Consider the following 20105-nt stretch of genomic DNA (forward strand, 5'->3'; position numbering starts at 1 on the left):
CATTTAATCATAGGCCAATTTTCCTTTTCCTATACATCATACTTCACAAGGTTAATAGGTGAAGCAGTACACATATAAATCTATCCCAAACAAGGCATGTAATATATCAAACGTTTCAATTTCACCATTCATCTATTATATGACTACCATGTATCTTCGTCTTTTTTAACTAAGCTTATCATAAATTCCATATTCTTACATTAAATCATAGATCATTTTATATAGTCATATATTCGTAAAGCTTTAATTACACATTCATACCATGAAAAGAATTTCACTATATAAATCATTCGTCCACATAACTCAAATGTTATCTCTTCAATCCAAATACATCAAAACAATCTTCATTTCAAAGGACTTTTCATGCCATAAATCACATATTCTCAAAGTAACAATCCATATATGTAACTAATAAACTCATTATAATATCTTTCACTTACCATTACTATAATTATGCCATAATATATAAGCACAAAATAATTTACAATTCAACTCTTTCCATAGCCCGATGAACTAGTAATTTTAACTCGAGTACTTGAGTACCCACACCAATTCCATGTAACAATCCATATCATTTAGTCTAAATCATTAGTACTCAGTTCACATGCTCAATCATCACTCCATTTTTAGGGGCATCATAGATGCAGAACATAGGCACATACATGTAGTTAGGGGCACCGAAGTACAAACAGGGGCACAGATGTGCAAACAGGGACACCAAAGTGTATACAGGGGCATCAAAGTGCGAACAGGGGCACCAGAGTTCGAACAAGGGCATAGTCGTGCAAATAGGGACACCGAAGTGTATACAGGGGATCCGAAGTGCGAACAAGGGCACAATCGTGCAAACAGGGGCACTTCTTCATTTCTGTATACAAAAAAACTCGTTACATTCACAAATAATTTATTTCAAATCCCAGAATTACTACTAACAATCTTTTCTTAATTTTATATATATATGTATAATACTTGCAATTCTCATTGTTATATAAATAACCAAAGATATCTCACATATACATATATATACAATTCCATTAACAAGAAACAACATTATAAAACTCAAGTGAATTATATTCAATAATCGAATTACCATGAACTTTAATTAAAGTAACATTTAAATAAACAATCTATAATTCAAAATCACTAAATACATTAGTGTTAACTCTCATATCATTTTATTTGATTAATTCATCTATTTGAACCATAATAATAATTTATCACATCTTTATCAATTGTAAAAACGAACTTACCTCGACAAAAATAGCTGTAAAAACAAAGTAGATGACTAACCCGACACCTTAGCTTTTCCTCGGTTTAAATCCATTTGATTTGTTTCTTGATATAATAAAAATTTTCATTCAATTAATAGCCCAATTAACTTAATACCATTAATTCTAGCTTATAACCCCCTCTATTATGAAATTAAAAAATTACCCCTAATATTTTAACTTTTGTGCAATTTAGTCCCTAAACTCAAATTTCCAAATTTATCAAAATTTCTGAAATACCCAATGCTAGCCAAACTTATTTATATTTTGATACAATCCAAAATTATTCACAATTCACAAAAATTCCATGTCAATTTTAATATTTTATCAAATTAACCCTTTAACTAAAAATTAAATAAAATCACTTTACAAAATAGTCCTAAAAAATCAAGACTACAAAATCATCATTTAACATAAAAAATAACTAAGATTCATCAATGGCAAAATTCAAAATCTTTAACAGTTTCAAAAATATAGATACGGGTTAGTTGGACCAAATTGTAACGATCTTAAAAATATAAAAATTATAAGAAACGTGCTTAAATCACATACCATGCAAGATGAGACCAGCTTGGCCGAAAGCTTATTTCAAGCTCCCATGGAGTTTCGGTTCTCCAACTAAAAAGATGATGCCATTTTTTTTGTTCTTTTCATCTTTTGTTTTATGTTTTAATTTAATTTATTTACATAATTACAAGTTTACTCTTTAATTATACTTAAAATTCATTAAAAGCAATGAAACTACCGTCCATCACAAACTAATTTGGTATAATTATCACATTAATCCATTAATTTAAGAGTCCTTAGCCATTTAACCCTTTTTAGTTAATAGAGTTTAACATTTGCATATTTTACAATTTAGTCCTTTTCAATTAATTAACTATTTAAACGTTAAAATTTCTTAACAAAAATTTAATATGACCCTCTTAACACTCAAAAATATTTAATAAAATATTTAAAGGTTCGGTTTATAGAAACCAGGTCTCAATACCTCTTTTTTTAAACCCACTTGACTTTAGGGATATACCACTTGAAACTAAATATTCGTTCAAATAACATAAATTATCAAATCAAAATTTATTAAAACACTATATTTGACTCATAAATAATGAATAATAATATTTATGGACTCGCTCATCAAGTTTGTGGCCCCGCAACTACTGTTTTCGACATTATTGAAAAATGGGTTGTCACAACTCTCCCCCTTTAAGAAAATTTCATCCTCGAAATTTCTCAGCTGGTAATAGCAATCTAGATCAAGTCTTTCTTTCTGATCTTCAAAAGTAGTCCATATACGAAATTCATCTTGACTTGCTCCCATTTCCAATCAGAACTCATATCAAACTATAATAACTCAAATAAAATTTGCTATTCAACTTTGACCTATTGACATACTAGACATCTCAGTAAAAACTCTAAAATTTTTCGTCTTAATTCTGACCACTAATAATTCTGTATCCAGTCATTACACATTTTATCGTTGTTTGACTTAATCAAATAGACGTTGCTGAGAACCTTATGTAAAATATCTTTACAATCTCAAAACTATTCAGTACACATTTTTTATTTCGAAAATATAGATTATTATCACAATCTACACTAAAATTTATTGTTCTAATTATTCTGAATATGCTCTCGTTCTACTAACAAATTCGAATATTTTCTTTATATCACACAAACTCTCTAAAGAATTTACAATCTAACTCTCAAATTTGCAATAATCGAACTGGCATAATTCAAGATCATCTGAGTGAAGCATTGCTGTAAATAATGCATTCCTTCATAAACTTAGACTTAAGTGGTTACCTGACTTTACAAAAGAAATTTGATGTTTTCTTGTAATAGCTTCATCATCTATAATATATATTTTCAAATGCTTAGCATGCTCTAAATTAGTCTTATAACATATCAGTATATCATCAATATAGAATAATAATGATTCCGTCGAAACATGACTGAAAAGAAACCTGATTCATCGAATCCTCAAATGCTACTGAGTATTAATTAATATGAAAGACATAACTAGAAACTCGTAATGCTCATAATGGATTCTGAACGTTGTTTCGATACATTTACATATGCAATTCAAAACTAATAGTAACTAAATCAGTAATCTATCTTTGAAAATACTGTAGCATTTTTCAACTGGTCGAATAGGTCTTCAATACGAACTAACAGGTGTTTATTCTCTATCGTGACTTTATTCAACTACAAGTAATCTATATACAAACTTATCGACTCGTCTTCCTTTTTCACAGAATAATATAAGCGTGTCCCAAAGTGACGCACTCACTCAAATAAAACCTCTGTCGATTAATCCTTACAATTGAACTTTTGATTCCTTTAATTCGGTTAAAGACATTTTACATAAAACTACTGAGATTGGTGTAGTGCCTAATGTTAATTAATGCAAACATAGTAACATCAGAGATAGAAAAGATACTAGTAATATCGTCAAGGACTGAAACTTCCTTGTATACTTAGATCATACAAGCTTCGGCAAGAGTTCTAGCTTCAGATCAAACGACTATATCTTTTATTCCACTTCTATTGGCTCTAGTCGTACTTCAAATTCCTGGTCATCTGTCTCTCATAGAATTAACAAAAAGTCTTACATTTTTTACACAAGTGTGTTAGATTTGTTTATGTCCAAAGAGACTACTCAAGATCCAGAATGAATCGGATTGGATCAAGACAGTGAACTTAGAAAGTGTTTCAATAAAGGGTGTAGCAAAAGGAGTGGAGCTCCAACTTGGTGATTGGACCGGTAAGGCAACCATTAAAGTAATACCACTTAATGACTATGACTTTGTGGTTGGATTGAGTTTTCTTGACTGGATTTATGTCTCTATTTTTTCTTCTAGCAATTACATGGTGATATCAAATTCAAACCATTAATATATAGTGCGAATGAAAAGGAAAAGAGGCATGGAGGGAAAGACACTGTTGGCAATCCAATTTTCAAAAGAAGCATGATAGGTCTTTGAGATTGCGCATAAATTATCGGGCCTTAAATAAGATCACTGTGAAGAATAGGTACTCGATTTCTCTTATTACAGATTTGTTTGATCAACTTGGTAGTGCGAGATGGTTTATCAAGTTAGATTTGAGATTGGGGTACCATAAATTTTGAATAGACAAAGGGAACGAGCTGAAGACAGCTTTTGTGATACTCTATAGTTTGTATGAATTCCTTGTGATGGCATTCGGACTAATGAATGCTCCAGCCAAATTTTGCACCCTAATGATTAAGGTACTTCAATCCTTCCTAGATCATTTTATGGTTGTTTACCTTGATGATATTGTGGTGTATAGTAAATCGCTTGTGGGAAAATGAGATATATGTCAAAGAGGAGAAATGCTCATTCACCCAACAAGAGGTGCCATTTTTAGTCCACATTGTGGGAGGTGGCAGGATCTAGATGGATAAAAGTAAGATTCGAGCCATTTTTTTATTGGGAACCACCAACTAAGGTGATGTAGTTGCAATCTTTCCTTGGGTTTGCAAACTATTACTGACGTTTCATTGAAGGTTACTCCAAAATCACTACACCCTTGATGGATTTGTTGAAGAAGAGTAAGCTTTGGGATTGGAATTACTAGTAGGAGAATGCAATTAACCAAGTGATGACAAGGGAACTAATATTTGCTTTGTCAAATTACTCAAAGTCGTACGAGGTATGCACAGATGCATCAGACTATAAGATTGGGTGAGCATTGATGCAAGATGGGCCTCCAGTTACTTTTGAGAGTCAAAAGCTTAATTAGATGGAGCAGTAATATATGGTCCAAGAGAAAGAAATGACCACTGTGGTGTATTGCTTGCACACATGGAGACACTATTTTTTGGGTTCCAGGTTCATGATCTTTACTGATAATGTTGCAAACAGTTATTTTCTAACTTAGAAAAAGTTGTCTCCCAAATAGGCTTGTTGGTAGGTTTTCTTAGAAGAGTTTGATTTTAGCATGGAATATAAGCCGGAGAGTGCCAACACAGTGGCTGATGCACTTAACCAAAAGATGGAGCTTGTGGCAATCAGCCAGCCTGATAACTCTCTTTTAGAGTGCATTTGAAAGAGATTGTCCCATGATCCCATAGCGAAAAATTTGATCGAGCTTGCCAAGGAGGGGAAACGAGGAGATTTTGGCTTGAAGGAGAGTTACTACACACTTAGGGGCATCGCCTTTATGTGCCTCAAGATGGGAAATTATGCAAGGAAGTCATGAAGAAGTGTCATAACTCGAGATGGGTTGACCATCTAGGTATGCACTGCACTTTGGCCCTTTTGGAGGATCGTTATTATTGGCCTCACATGGGTGATAATGTGGAGACCTATGTGAAAACTTGTTTGGTGTGCTAATAAGATAAAGTAAGGTTGAAGACTGTGGTCGTATTGTTACAACCTTTGTCCATTTCGAAAGGCTCATGGGAGAGTGTATTCATGGATTTTATTGTTGGTTTGCCTAAGTCTGATGAGTTTGCAAACATTTTTGTTGTGGTGGATAGGTTTTCCTATTATGGAACGTTTATTCTAGCGACCAAGGAGTGACCTGCTGAGGAGGCAACTCGTTTGTTTCTTAGACATGTGGTGAAATATTGGGGAGTGCCACAATCTATCATTAGTAATAGAGATGTGCAATTTACAAGTCAATTCTAGATGGAGTTGTTCAAGCTGATGGATTCAGACTTGAAAGTTTACACTAGCATGCATCCGTAAACTGATGGCCAAACCGAACGAGTGAATATGTTGTTTGAGACATACCTTCGGCATTATGTGAGTGCCACCCAGAAGGATAGGCTAAAGTTGTTGGATGTGGCCCAATTTTCTTACAATTTGCAGCAAAGTGGGGCCACAAATCAAAATCTGTTCAAGATAATAATGGGCCAATAGACATTCACACCCAATACTATTGCGACTTGTAATGGATGACCAAATCTAGCAGTTTATAAATTTACAAAGGAGTGGTAAGAGCATAATTACTTTGCCAGAGCTTGCCCACACAGGGAGAGTAAGTGCAACAAGAAGTGGGTTGATCAGAGTCGTAGGGATGTGGAATTTCAGGTTAGTGATTCTGTCCTTGCAAAATTACATTTAATATTACATCACAATGGCTTGCATAAAGAGCTTGTACGACAGTATCAGGGACCTTTCCAAGTGGGGAAGAAAGTAGGCAATGTGGCCTACAAACTTGAGTTCCCAGTAAAACTCAAGGTCCATATGATGTTCCATGTCAATATGCTTAAGTCATTTCATGAGGATTAAGAAGATTTAGATCGAGGCAAGTCTGAACGAGCTCTAATGGGGGTAAAGGGCTCTTATGATCTAGAAGTAGATTGCATAATGGCAGATCAAGTTATCAGATGAAAGTCCTATCGGTCGAGGCATGAGTACTTAGTGCGATGAAAGGGACTTCCTAATAGTGAAATAAGTTGGGAACCTATCGAGGTCTTATGACAGTTCCAAGACAAGATAGACCAGTTCAATTTGGAGGACGCGTCGAGGGTGTCACTAGAACAGGTGGGGGAGAATGTCATGGGTAGCGCATGAGAGCCCACAACCATGACACATTTGTGTGATCCATCATGTTCAAGATAGGCAATTAGGCCCAACTGGACTAGTCCGTTGCTTGGAGAGATTGAAGGCTCATCTACAAATCATGGAAAACATGGAACGTAATCTTCAAAGATATGCAATCTTGGATATGACTTGTAATATTAGAAGATATGATTATGTAATCTTAGAGATTTGATTTTGTAGATAGCTTTTAATCTTAGTTGTTGATGTACTTTAACTTGTACCGTTGAATTTGGGGAGGCTTAAATATAAATAGAGGCCTCTCCCCCTTATTGTAAATCACTTCAGTTTTGAGTAATAGGATTCTTGAGAGCATTCACTCAAACATTCTTTTTAGTGTTTTTTTGTTTTTCTGTGGCTTTGTTCATCTTTCAAGTTCTTTCATCTTTGAGTTGCTTTCGCTTTGCGTTGGTGCATTGGAGGAATTCTGTTTGAATCCTCAATTGTTGGGAGTTAGGTTGACTTAGGTGTTTTTGAAGCGAAAAAATCGACTAAGGCTACTCAAATTGTGAGACTAAAGTTCTAGTCTCATGACACTTAACACAAAGTAAAAATGAAGATAAACAAAGAAAACAGAAGATAGAAATGCGAAATCAAAAATTAAGAAGGTTTTTGTTAGGAATGAGCGGGTGGTAGACAACTTGCATTGATCAATACAAATGGAGTGAGGAATGCCTTCTCCGGGATCACAACTACGAGAGTTGCTGTTAGAGATCATGAGGGGAAATGGTCGGTACAGGGTTTCGCCCATAATATTGGTTGTTGCTCGGTCTTTGAAGCTGAAACGTGGGGGGGGGGGCGGGGAGGTTGCAAGTGAACCATTTCTATCGGGAAGGTAATGTATTGGTAGATGTGATGGTGAACCTTGCCTTCAGTAAGCTTATTGATCTCTATATCTACCATGCTGAGCCAGATGAAGTCTTGACGGCGAGATAAGGGGCTCGGGATGGTTTAACTAAAACAAGGATGATAGTGGTTTAATTTCTCCATTCTTTTATTTTCATACCAAAAAATAAAAAAATAAAAGTTTTTGAAATCTTAATGGTTAAGCCACCAATTTAAAAATTAAATATTAGAAATATCTAATTTATTCAATTTCAAAATTTATAGGGACATAAAAGATATTTAAGAAAAAGAGGGATCAGGGCTCAATTGGCATAACTTAAGACGCATTTAAACCAAAAAGTAGCAAATGCCCCTCCCCCCTTCCATTTAGTTCCGTCCCTGTCGACAATGATCAAACCAAATTCAAACATTTTCATCTTATAGCAGTGACAAAGAACAGAGACCAGGATTCAGAAATTAGTTAGGAACAAGATGATGTTACTGTAATATTTCTAGTTGGCATCTACAAACATTTTGATTCCAATAAACTAAAATAAAATCGAATTCTGTAAAGAAATTAAGAAACTTGTACCTGTGTTTCAAACATGAAACTATGAACTAAAAGATAACAGTATATATCAGAATGGCCTTGGCGGCTTCTCTAACACAGCTGAGAAAAACACCTCTCTATCATCATCTTTATCTCGCTTTGGAACAACGACCCATTTGTGTTTTCTATACCTCAGCACCTTGAATGCCTCCATGTAATCTTCCAAATCTTCTTTTAAACAGAAGAAACTGTCGATCCACAGCAATCCCCCTGGTCTCAAAACCCTGTCCCAATCAAACAACACAAAGTCCAAAAGTACAAAATCAATCCACCCATCCAGAAACCTCGTCGTGTGTATCAGATCCAGGGTGTTGTCGAAGAAGGGTAGCCGCTGGTTTATTGACAAATAAAGAGGAACTAATCCTCGAAGAGCTATCATCTCGTTGAACGGTGCCCCGAGGTTGATGGTGGCTGAAACTATCGTCACGTTGAACTCCCTCATCCTTGCTGCAAATGTCCCGGTACCTACACTGAAATCCAATCCGATTCTGACCTCCCCAGGCTTGATTTTAAGCACTTCGGGTATTAAAAAGTCTGCGGTTATGTTTGTTTCGGGGTCTAAATCCGTGGGTTGAATCCATCTCGGCATTTCATGGTGTGTGAGATTGAAGCAATCTGCACATTTGAAGAATCCTTTGCGGGTTCCGTTGTTTGCTAAACAAGTGAAGTTCTTGCACCAATATCCACTCCATCGGACGTTGCGATCGTCGGGAAGTTTCCAGATGGACTCGTTGATGGGGAAAGGCTGAGTGTATAGCCGCGGGGCTCTCGCGAGGCACCGCCTCCTCGGTAACGGATCGCAGCCGTGAACCATTAGTTTCTGAGCTAGCTTCCAATCGTCGTTGCAGATTTCGCCCACGTCGTAATCCATGTACTCTTCCAGCTCCTCCTTCATTGCGAAACAAGCGTGGCCGATGCTCGTGAACGTACCATTTGCTCCCATGAAGTTCTGTTTCCCTAGTCTGTTCGGCTTTACCCGAACGTACTTCCGAATTTCCTCGATCAGGAAGTAATCCGCAGGCTCATCGGATTGATGATTCAGTTTTACCAATGGATGATCGACGGTCGCGTTTTCGACGTCGGGACCCAATGCCTGCATCGACTCGATTAGACCAAGAATATCAGCAAGAAAAGCACTATGTCTAAGCAAGATTTCCGATGACGACGACTCTTTCAACGTGCCGTTCTTCAACTCATCCATTTCTTGTCGGATTTTCCGAATAACAACCTCAAAATTCATCCTCGCTTCGCCTTCATTCAAAGGGTTCACATAGTCGCAGAAGGAATTAGTAACAAGGAGAGATCTAAAAGAATAAGACCCAGACAAGGTAGCCACTGAAACCAGAAGAGCACAAATACCCAATATAAAGATTGTCCTATTTACACTTTTCCATGTCCCCATCTTCACTAGGCTATTTAGTTTAGCCATATTATCGAGAACGAGAAGTATCATCTCCAGTCGGCGATTGAATCCAACAAATAAAAGCTACCTATTGAGTTAACTCGGGAAAGAAATCGCTTAATGTACAAAACAAGCAATCATGAGACAGCAAAGACGATGAGTAACAAAGTAGAAAATGAAAGTGAATTTGAGCCAAGTTGATATATATATATATATATATTTTTAATTTGGAAAACAATGAGCTTTGAGCTTGGGGCACATGGGTACTATTTTATACTATTCTTCATTGAGGTTTGAGCTTTTGAGAATGCGTTGTAATGGCCATGTCAACGCTTCCGAGACTCACATGTCAGTCCCATGTTATAAAAGCATCAATCTCCAAGTTTCTGACTTTCAATCTCCCACAATTTGCGTTATCTTTATAAACAAGTTAGTGATCTTCAATGGATATTGATAATTTAAGGTTTCTGGGATTTGAGAGAGCTTTCAGGCATATTTCCAATTTTAGGGGGTCAACGCTCACGTCGTCTCAACAAAAGCATACATTTTTTTACACACTATGGGTCTCTCTGTATACGTTTCCCAGTTAAACAGGTTTATGTTTCAATGAAGTTACAAACTTTAGGCCGATTAAAACTCAAGAAGGAGACATTGATGACAAGTCAAGTTCTTAAAATCGGATCTAATTCGATTCGAGTCCAAACATGATCGAAACCCGAAGCTCGACTGTTCTTTTAAGTTGGCATAATTCTTGTCAAATGTCAACTGCTTGAAGAAGAATGTGAAACAATCAGATAAGGGGGAACCAAAGCAACATGGCAGTTAAATCAATGTTTCTCTGTCAAATAAACACCACAAAAAACAAAAATTTGTGCAATTATGCATATACAAATTTACTCTCTTTGACTGAAACAACCCAAAAAACACAACCGGAAAACAACCACTAAAAACGATAAGTCACCTTCGACTCCTTCGATCCGCAGCGTATTGAGACAAAGGAACGACTTCCGACAAAGGTGTAGAAAGCGGAGTCGGTAGTGGCGAGTTCCGACAAACGGGACAAGACCCATTTAGTTTCAACCAAGCATCAAGACAAGGAACATGGAAATAGTGCCTACACTCAGGCATCATCCTCAACATCTCCGAATCTTTATACTCGCACAAACAGATCGAACACGTCGTGTTAACATTACTGGAATCCACCGCAGCCGATCGATCTTTACTGAACTGAAACTTTGGGTAAGAATTTATAACGGCTTGGTCAAGCCCCACGGCGGCGTTTTCGTTGTCGTCATCTTCAGCAACGAAGATAATCCTGGGAAGGTTGATTCCATCGGAGGCGGAGGCAACGGTGGCGTTGGGAGAGAAAGCGCGAGGGGAAGAAGAAGAAGAGGAGGAAGAGCGGCAACAAATGTAGGAAGCGAGGAGGATGGTGGAGAGGAGAACGAGGAAACCGAGGGCTATGGCGATGGAATAGCCGAGGCCTAAGTTAGTGAGATAGTTAGGGGAAGGGGTGGACATTTGAAGGGAAGATGATTAGGATCCATTAGGGGGAAGGAAAAGGGAAAGGGGGTAGGGAAAAAGGAGAAGATGAAAGGTGGGTAGAGGCTGCTGCTGCATTTAATACTGGGTTTGGAAACAGCGAGGGTGGCATTTATTATCGTGTTTTCGTGTGTTGTTGCTTTGGATTTATGATCTTTGCATGGGATTTTATTGCTAATTCAATGGAGTTTATTAGAACTAAGGAAACTCAAGGGCTGCACATGTATTGTTGAATCGTGCAAAACCCTTGGAAGATTTTCAGTTGTTAATTAAATTGCAGGAAGGTAGTTGACATGCTAATCTCATATTCATTGCTTTTTTACCTGAAAGACTTCCTTAAGGATTGGGCTTAAAAACTTTAATAAACTTATTCATACATCACATTTTAATATATATATATTGTAACTTTTAGTTATGCATTTGAAATTTAATTAATATTCAATAAATTTATAATTAAATTCATCGAATTAACTGATTTTGAATAAACATGTAATTTAAATTAATCCAATCCAATATTATTTTAATCTAAGCCGAATATAATATGTAATTTAAATTAAAATAAGGCCCATTAACCTACTGAATCTAGGTTAATAATAGATTCTTTTTAAGGTAAAAATCATCCGATTGAATTTAAAGTACCATAAAAACAAACAAATAACGAGCAAAGATTTCAAACCATAGCCAGGACCACTATTCCCAAGCCAATATGCTCACCCCAAACACCCACACCTATGTCCATTGGCTCCGGTAAAACCTATTGAAAGATTATTCGAAAAACAACTAGGAACCTCAATCGATGTAAAGTAGTTAGCACGCAACAAAGTTGCCCCAGCAAATCTAGGAGCTGCTCTATTTGCTATCCTACACGTCCATTGGATAGACAAAGAAATAAAATGTCATCTTGCTTCGAAACTGTCCCAAGCTATTATACCCAACTCTGAAACAATCGTTTGGACGAGGGCTTTCAAACACATCATAAGCTAAACCTTTGCTGACGAATAACCAACCCATGATGAATAGGGAAGGTATAGTAATACTATGAATGACCCAGTATCGAATACTGGCAATAATATCAGCAAAAGAACGTTTTCTTGTGCTTCCAGACATGCCGAGCTCCACATATTCTTGTAGGGGATCAATTCCGTAAAAGATGGGATCAGTAAATGGGAATTCACCAAAGCTCAATCTTATTCGTCAAACTATTACACTACTCAACAATCCGGGAGCAATCCATCTTTATAATAACCATATCAAAACTCATCTCCTTCAGCCATGCAATAGCCTCTTGAGCCGCTAATTCTTCTGAAGTGTTGGCCTCCATACACCCATCCCAAAATCCCAAACAACACCCAACGAAAGCTCCCTCCGGATCTCGTACCATTAATGCCCAAGCTGTCACATTGATCACATCCATATTGCATTTTAGCTTCCCCATTGGTGGTAGGGTCCAATGAGCACATCGTTCTACACTACCTACGTGACCAGCTTGCAGTTGGGAAAAAGGTCTATGCACATAGTTCCAACCATGCAGGAAATTGTCTACAAAGAAACTATATGAAAGGCAGAAATATCCTTTGATTTTCATACCAACATATTCCGAAAAAACAAAATGACCAAAGCAAGGTAAAAAAAACGCATAGAGCGTCTACTATTTGAATCCAACAACACTATTTCGATTTGATTTGACACCAACCCTTGCAATCATCCAAATTTAGCACAACCACCCCCTCGAGCTTGTAGACATTCAACTAAAACATGATCAATACTCTCTACTTCCCCGAACCTATTATGTAACACCCTTAACTAGTCTTCGTCGTCGAATTAGGGTTTTAGAGTATTATGGCACATAACGAATCTCAATACATCATAAAATCAATCAAATATTACTTTAAATACTATTTATTCATAACCAATCATCATTCATGGCATTCATACAAAACGAGCTCTAAATTGAGTATACGAATCCTAAAGATCAATTTGGAAACGATTATGGACTAATTTGAAACAAAACAGAAAAATATAGAAAAACTGAAAACAGGGGTCACACGGCTGTGTGACAGCCCAGGTTGTGTGGCTTAGGGACATGGTCGTGTGGCCAAACCGTGTACAATTCAAAATAGGGTCACACAGTCGTGTTGCCAGGTCGTGCATAATTCAAAATAGAGTCACACGATCATGTCGCTAGACCGTGTACAATTCGAAATAGGTCACATGGTCGTGTTGAGTGATCATGTGACAACTTGTGTCTCAGGCCGTGAGCACCTAAAATAATTTCTAAAACAAGCCAAAACATTACCCACTTGATCCATTCCATTTACATTCATTTTACCATATCTCAACCAACTTCCAAGAAGCAAGAAGCAAATAACCAAAGGCATATATATATATGGACATATACAAGCCAAAAAATTTTTTATATATACATATCCACAAGTATGCTTAAACTAAATTTTAAACAACATTATCATAATAAAAGAACTTAAAAGCTCCTAGTACATGTCATTTATAACCCAACATCAAAATGACTAAAACTTCTATCGAGTTGAAGAACGGATAGTGTGTGTGCTCCGACTTGAACTTCCAACCGACCGAGATTTCTGATGATCTATAGGGAAAGAAAATAACTAACTTAAGCAACTAGTGCTTAGTAAGCTTGTATAACATAAACTTAAACTTACCGAATATGTATATATTCATACCATTCATGCATAAATTCATTCATTAGATCGTAAGCATATATTTCTTTCCTATACAACACAAACCTCATAAGGTTAGTAAGTATAACAATGAAACATATAATTCCAACATATCATGGAACAGGTAATAATAAACATGTCAAGTATACATTTCATCCATCATATATCCAATAAGCATAACTTTGCCATTTCAAGTGTTCATACCAACATTTTCCAATTCACATGTCAAGATCATATCACATTTCATGTATATACATTTGTTTAAGCCTTTATCACCCATTGGACCAAATGAAATAACATCAAATACTTGAGAAAATGATCACATAACCTGTGACTGTAACCGTATATGCTCACGCGAGTTGTGGGTAGGGATGTTAGGCTACACGATACTGCTCACACGAGTTGTGGAGAATCCGCAACAAATGCATGACCTCAGCCGTCGGTAGGACATCCAAGACCAGTACTCGAAATTGTAAATAACCCTTAATGACATGTCATTTGTATCCTAAGTATTCACAAGTTTCATGTGGGCCACATTACATATCCGAATCATTTAACTCCATTTTCACTATACCATTTCAAGCTCACATCCATGTATTTCACATTTTCCAAACATAATCATCAATTTAATCAACACCGCAATTTAGTCCAAAATCACTAATCGACACATATATCATTCAATTTAACTATACCTAACATGAATAATAGTTAACATGTTACCAAAAGCAACAATTAATAAGTTTAAACAATATACGAACTTACCTAAACAAAAATGGTTACGAATACGATGCTAACGACTAATCCATTAATTTAGCTTTTCCACAATTCGAGTCTGATTGATTCGTTTTTTGATCTAAATAATAGTTTCCACTCAATTAGTCCATTCATCCAGCTCAAATAATTAAACTTAAACTTATAAGACCATTCATTATAAATTTACAGAATTACCTTAATATTTTACCCTTTATGCAATTTATCCCCTAAACCCAAAACTTACGAATTAACTGCTTTAAAAAATCCATGCTAGCCGAATTTCCGAGGGTCTCTCTACAGCCCATATTTATCACAATTTCATAATAATTCCATGAAGTTTTACTATTTTAACAATTTAATCCTTAAACATTAAAATCACTAAAAACTATTTACAAAATAATCATATTTAGCTATCAAAGCTTAATAATCCACCATCAAACTTCAAAAACACCTCAAACTCATCAATGGAAACTTTCAGGACAGTTAACAGTTTTACAAATTAACCCTCATGTTAGCTAGATTAAGCTAAAAAGATCACAAAAACATAAAAGTAACGAGCAAAAAATACATACCATGCATGAAGAACAAGGTTTGGTCGAATGCTCTTTAAGCTACCACAATGATTTTTCTATCAAAACAAAGAAAGGAAGAAGATGATAGCATTTTGCCTATTTGATTATGTAATAATTTATTTAATTACCATATTACCCTTAAGAATTCACTTAACAATTAACAAAACAATGTCCATAACCGTCCACTGTATATCTATATGGTATGCTTACCATTTAGGTCCATTAATTTACATTTTCATAGCCATTTAACACATTTAACTAATAGAAACTAACTTTTTCAATTTTTATGATTTAGTCCTTTTACTTAATTAACTAACTAACATTAAAATTTCTTAACCATATTTTAATATGACACTAATAAATACTCGTAAACATTAAATAATAATATTTATTGACTCACTTGTTAGAATTATTGTCTCAAAACCTTTTGACACCACTGAAAATAGGTTGTTACATATTACACCTCGAATTTAGAGCAATTGATCTGCTATAATTCATTATGGAAAAATAGGCTCTTTTCACTACTTAAGAAGCTTGTATTCAAGTACTTTCATGTTATTTTCATTTATTTTAAGAAGTATTTAGTTTCTAGTTACAATTGAATAAATTGAGCTTCTGGTGATGTTCTATGACCTATTAGGCTTATTTGGGCCTAAGGTAGACCTAACAAGTTAACTGAGTGCGCAGGAAACAACCGAAGCTAAGAAGCCAGTGACCTGGATAGAATGTCGCAACATTCAACATGGAAGTGCGACATTGGATGCTGTCTAAACACTTAGTCGAATTTTCAACCAAGATTTACAAGAAAAGCTCATTGGCTTGAAAGTAACGACTAGGGGCGAGCAAAACTCAAATTGATTCAATTTTTTTTTCAAATTTTGAGTTAATCGAATTGAGTTATTCGAATTATTCGTGTCAACTCGAATAACTTGATTCGAGTTTCAAGTTCGAGTCGAGTTGAATTTCACAATTCGAATAACTCGAATAATTTGAATGACAGATTGGTGTAAATACCCTTTTGGTCCTTGTCAACTTTGAAAATAAGCAAATTGGTCTTTCTCTCAACAAAACTTACAAAAAATCAAAATAAATTTAAAAATTCAAAATAATTTTAAATTTAGAATATTTATAAAAATTGAAAATTTATATTTTAAGAAAATTATAAAATTATAAAAATTACAAAAATTATTAAAAGTTAAAATTTTAAAATTTTCTAAAATAATAATTTTGGGGGATCTAATTAATGATTCAAATTTATCATACTCAAGTATCTTATTTTATTATTTTCCTTGAAAAAATTTTAAATATATATGGTTTCAAATTTATGTGTTCTAACATGGAATTAGTTATACTGTAATAATATTTTAATTTGACATGTTTAATTTTTTTAATTTAACTTAAACAGTTTCACTCGATTCGACTTGATTCGAATTTCATTTCAAATTGAGTTAGAATGATAAAATAGGACTCGTGAACTTGATTAAATTGAAGTTATTTCATCCGATTCGATTCAACTTGATTCAATCGAATGCTCATCCCTAGTTGCGACATCAGAAGAGTAAAGTCACTACATTAACCCAGTCCAAGAGATCGAGCAAACTATCTGCAAAGTTGCAACATTGGTTAGTGAATGTCGTGACATTGAAGCACGATGAGCCAAAATTTTCAAGGGTGTTTACGTCCGTACAATCTAATTTAACATATAATTCAGAGTGTGATCGACCTAATTAGGTCAAAATACATGTAGACTTTATTTATCAGTTTTCAATTTAATCTATTTTCAGTTTTCATTTGTGCTTCATTGTAAAGCGATAATCGACATATTCCGTGGATTAATGTGGTCGTTCAATCAATCACAAGTCTTGGAATCATCGAAATTTCTAAGAATTTCTTACCCTTCTTATTATTTTACATTATTTTGATGTTTGATAATTGGGTAGGATTAATTGCATCTAGAATGTCACATAACTATATCCCCAGGAAGGTTGGTTGACCGAAGGTTGTGTGGTTAGCTTAAAGTTAGGGTTTGTAAACCAATTAATTGGATTAGGTTGAATGTGCTTAAACCCTAGAATTGACAACTCTAGGAAGTAATTTAGGTAGATGAGACCGAAAGGGTATTCTACTTAGAACTGATTCAATCTAGCCCGATTTAGATCCATCAAGTTAAAAGATAAGTGGACTAAGTCAATTAATTAATTTAATTATAGGCTGAAAGGTATTAATTAGGCTAATTCTTAATTCATTGGTAAAATCCCCAACTTTAGGTTAATCGCAACCATGGATGTTAATCATACTTCAACTTGTTAATCTCATTTGTTAATTTGGAATTTTGATTATTTATGCAATTTAGTTCTTTTCGTATTCAAATCTTGAATTTAGTATTTCTTCGTACTATAATAAGTAAATTAGTAGCTACCTAGACTTAGTGTGTTAGGCCTTATTATTAATTTAATTTAAATAGACCTCTCTTGGGTACAATTTTCGAAATACTTCCAAAGTGTTTCCTTGTAATTAACTATATTACAATTTGACCTGTACACTTGGAGACACCGCACATATTTTTATATTTAATTTCAATTTTCTAAGCCATGATACACGCACATCAGGGCTATTGGATCTGATGCCCAAAGTGTAGTATATTCGTTTGTACACTTGTAAATTTTTTTGAACAGATTGGTTAATAAAATTAGTCATGAATTACATTAATACCTTTTATATATTGTCCTGATGTGATTTTTTCATGTAAAGCAAAATAGAAGCAAATATTAGCTCACTGGTTGTCTAATGTTCAACTATACTAAGTGGTATTATGTGGTCGGATTGTAATATAGAAAGACATTTTATATTAGTAGAGGAACATAAACATTTTTAGTCTAATCATAAATGAAAAAATCGATTGTAAGACTAATATGTCTGTTGACACCATTTTTGTGATAAAACGGGGTCAACTTGGGTTTTGAAAAATGAAATCAAATGTGGGAGTCGCCACCAATCCTTTTTTTGATGAGGTGTGATCGGGTCACCTCAAAAAGTGGTTGTTTTTAATAAACGATTTAATTTTTATTAAAACAACGATTTTGGTCTACGAAATTCAGAAAAATGGGTTCGGGAGTCGGTTACGCACGAGGAAGGGTTAGCACCCTCGATACGCCCAAAATTGGTACCTAGTTGATTACTTAATGTCTTGGTGTCGAAAATTAAAAACTCGAAAAGAATTTAAAAATACGATCCTTCTTTATATTGCGTTATTTTAAAAAAAATTACTTGGATAAATCAAAATGGAAAAATGCCTTCTTATCTCGAAGTAACAAGATGTCACATTCAGTAAGTTAGGACACGACACCTCGTATTTTCGAGAGTAAGCTTGCATATATTTTTTGTTTAAACCTCATTTATTTTAATTTTAAAAGGATATTCGGTTATTTAGAATCACGAGAAAAATCGAAGCCCAGTAAGTTAGGGCACGATTTCTCGAATTTTCTAAATACGGAATATTGCCTTTATTTTTGAAATTTTATATGTTTGAAATTTAAAAGGATATTTTGTTATTTGGGTTTAATGAGAAAATCGAGACCCAGTAAGTTAGGGTACAATTTCTCAAATTTCCAAAATGCAAAATATTGCCTTATTTAGCAAAATTTATTTTGAATAATAGCGGTAATCTATTTGAAGGTATGCATTTATCTCACTTAGAATAAAATAAAGCAATCTAAATTGGATAACTATGTCGGAGTTTAATTTACAATACAGTGGCGTGAACTAATCAATACAATAATAAACATAGAGTAATGATACATGAATAAAATTATACCAATGGCACACACAATGAAAATAATCACTCAACACACATTATTTTAACATCATTATTAATAAAAAGGGATGAATAAATAATAACATATATAACAATTTCAAAAATGAGTGGTATAGAGCAAATTAAAATAAATAAAATGTAGAGCAAATTTAAAATAATAATAAATGAATCTTGACCAAATAATATGAAAAAGAAATATATAAAATATATATATTATATACAAAACAATTTTAAAATACTACGTATGAAAAAAATTTAAAAGCAGTATGTATGACATATAGAAGCGTAAGATAGGAAAATTTTAAAATGGATTATAAATAAAACACGAAGACAAATAGCATGGTTGAAAAAGTACAAAACGGTTTTAAAATAATTAACATATATAAGATAATTAACATATATTAACTTAAGATAAATAATATATAAAGCACTTAAGATAAATAGCTAAAATCTTTACATTATCAGTAAAAGGAAAAATTGTTTTTATATTAAGAAATAAAACAGGAACTAGAATAGATAATGTATTTATATATATATTTAAAATAATTAATGTATATAAAACTTGAAATAAATAGTAATCAATCTAAAACAGTTTAAAATAAAAATAAAATAATATATAAGAGGAAATCCTAAATAATAAAGAATACAAATGCAGTTAAAAAAAAACAACATATGTACAAAAATGGGGGCTAAAGGGTCAAGGGTGTGATTGAAACCAAAAAAATAAAGGGGATAATTAAAAAATAAAAGATGTGACGAGGGACTGATTCGCAACATGCTAAAAACATCAGGGAGCGAAGGAGCAAATATCCCAAGCCCCTTGTGCGCGGCGTTTGATGCAAAAGGGCACACATGGTCAAAGGACCCGATTGCAGCAGACACGAAATTGGCCCGAATCAAAAGGAAAAGGTCGATTGCACTTAAGCGCAAGATGAAGGGACCAAATCATAAATTACCCATTTGGGCAAGGATGTGCATATCTCCTTCTCTTAAACGGCGCCGTTTTAATTACTATAAAAGCTAAAAAATAATCGCATACTGCAGTTT

The 20105-nt window shown here is 34.4% G+C and overlaps 2 protein-coding genes across 2 annotated transcripts; both read right to left on the reverse strand.

The window, feature by feature from the left end:
* Positions 1-8146: 8146 nt before the first annotated feature.
* LOC105791563 (probable methyltransferase At1g29790) lies at positions 8147-10337 on the reverse strand. Its single transcript, XM_012619673.2, has one exon. The coding sequence runs from the start codon at positions 9730-9732 to the stop codon at positions 8308-8310; it is 1425 nt and encodes a 474-aa protein (XP_012475127.1). The 5' UTR covers positions 9733-10337; the 3' UTR covers positions 8147-8307.
* A 139-nt stretch (positions 10338-10476) lies between these two features.
* Positions 10477-11363, reverse strand: LOC105791564 (RING-H2 finger protein ATL68). Its single transcript, XM_012619674.2, has one exon. It carries the CDS (start codon positions 11200-11202, stop codon positions 10639-10641), a length of 564 nt encoding a protein of 187 aa, XP_012475128.1. The 5' UTR covers positions 11203-11363; the 3' UTR covers positions 10477-10638.
* Between the last annotated feature and the right edge of the window lie 8742 nt (positions 11364-20105).

The sequence above is a fragment of the Gossypium raimondii genome, chromosome 8 (genome assembly GCF_025698545.1).
Source record: "Gossypium raimondii isolate GPD5lz chromosome 8, ASM2569854v1, whole genome shotgun sequence".
NCBI lineage: Eukaryota > Viridiplantae > Streptophyta > Magnoliopsida > Malvales > Malvaceae > Gossypium > Gossypium raimondii.

What these genes read in the sequence shown, in the direction of transcription:
- LOC105791564 (XM_012619674.2), bottom strand. Translation starts at nt 11,202, where the DNA reads ATGTCCACCCCTTCCCCTAACTATCTCACTAACTTAGGCCTCGGCTAT.
- LOC105791563 (XM_012619673.2), bottom strand. Translation starts at nt 9,732, where the DNA reads ATGATACTTCTCGTTCTCGATAATATGGCTAAACTAAATAGCCTAGTG.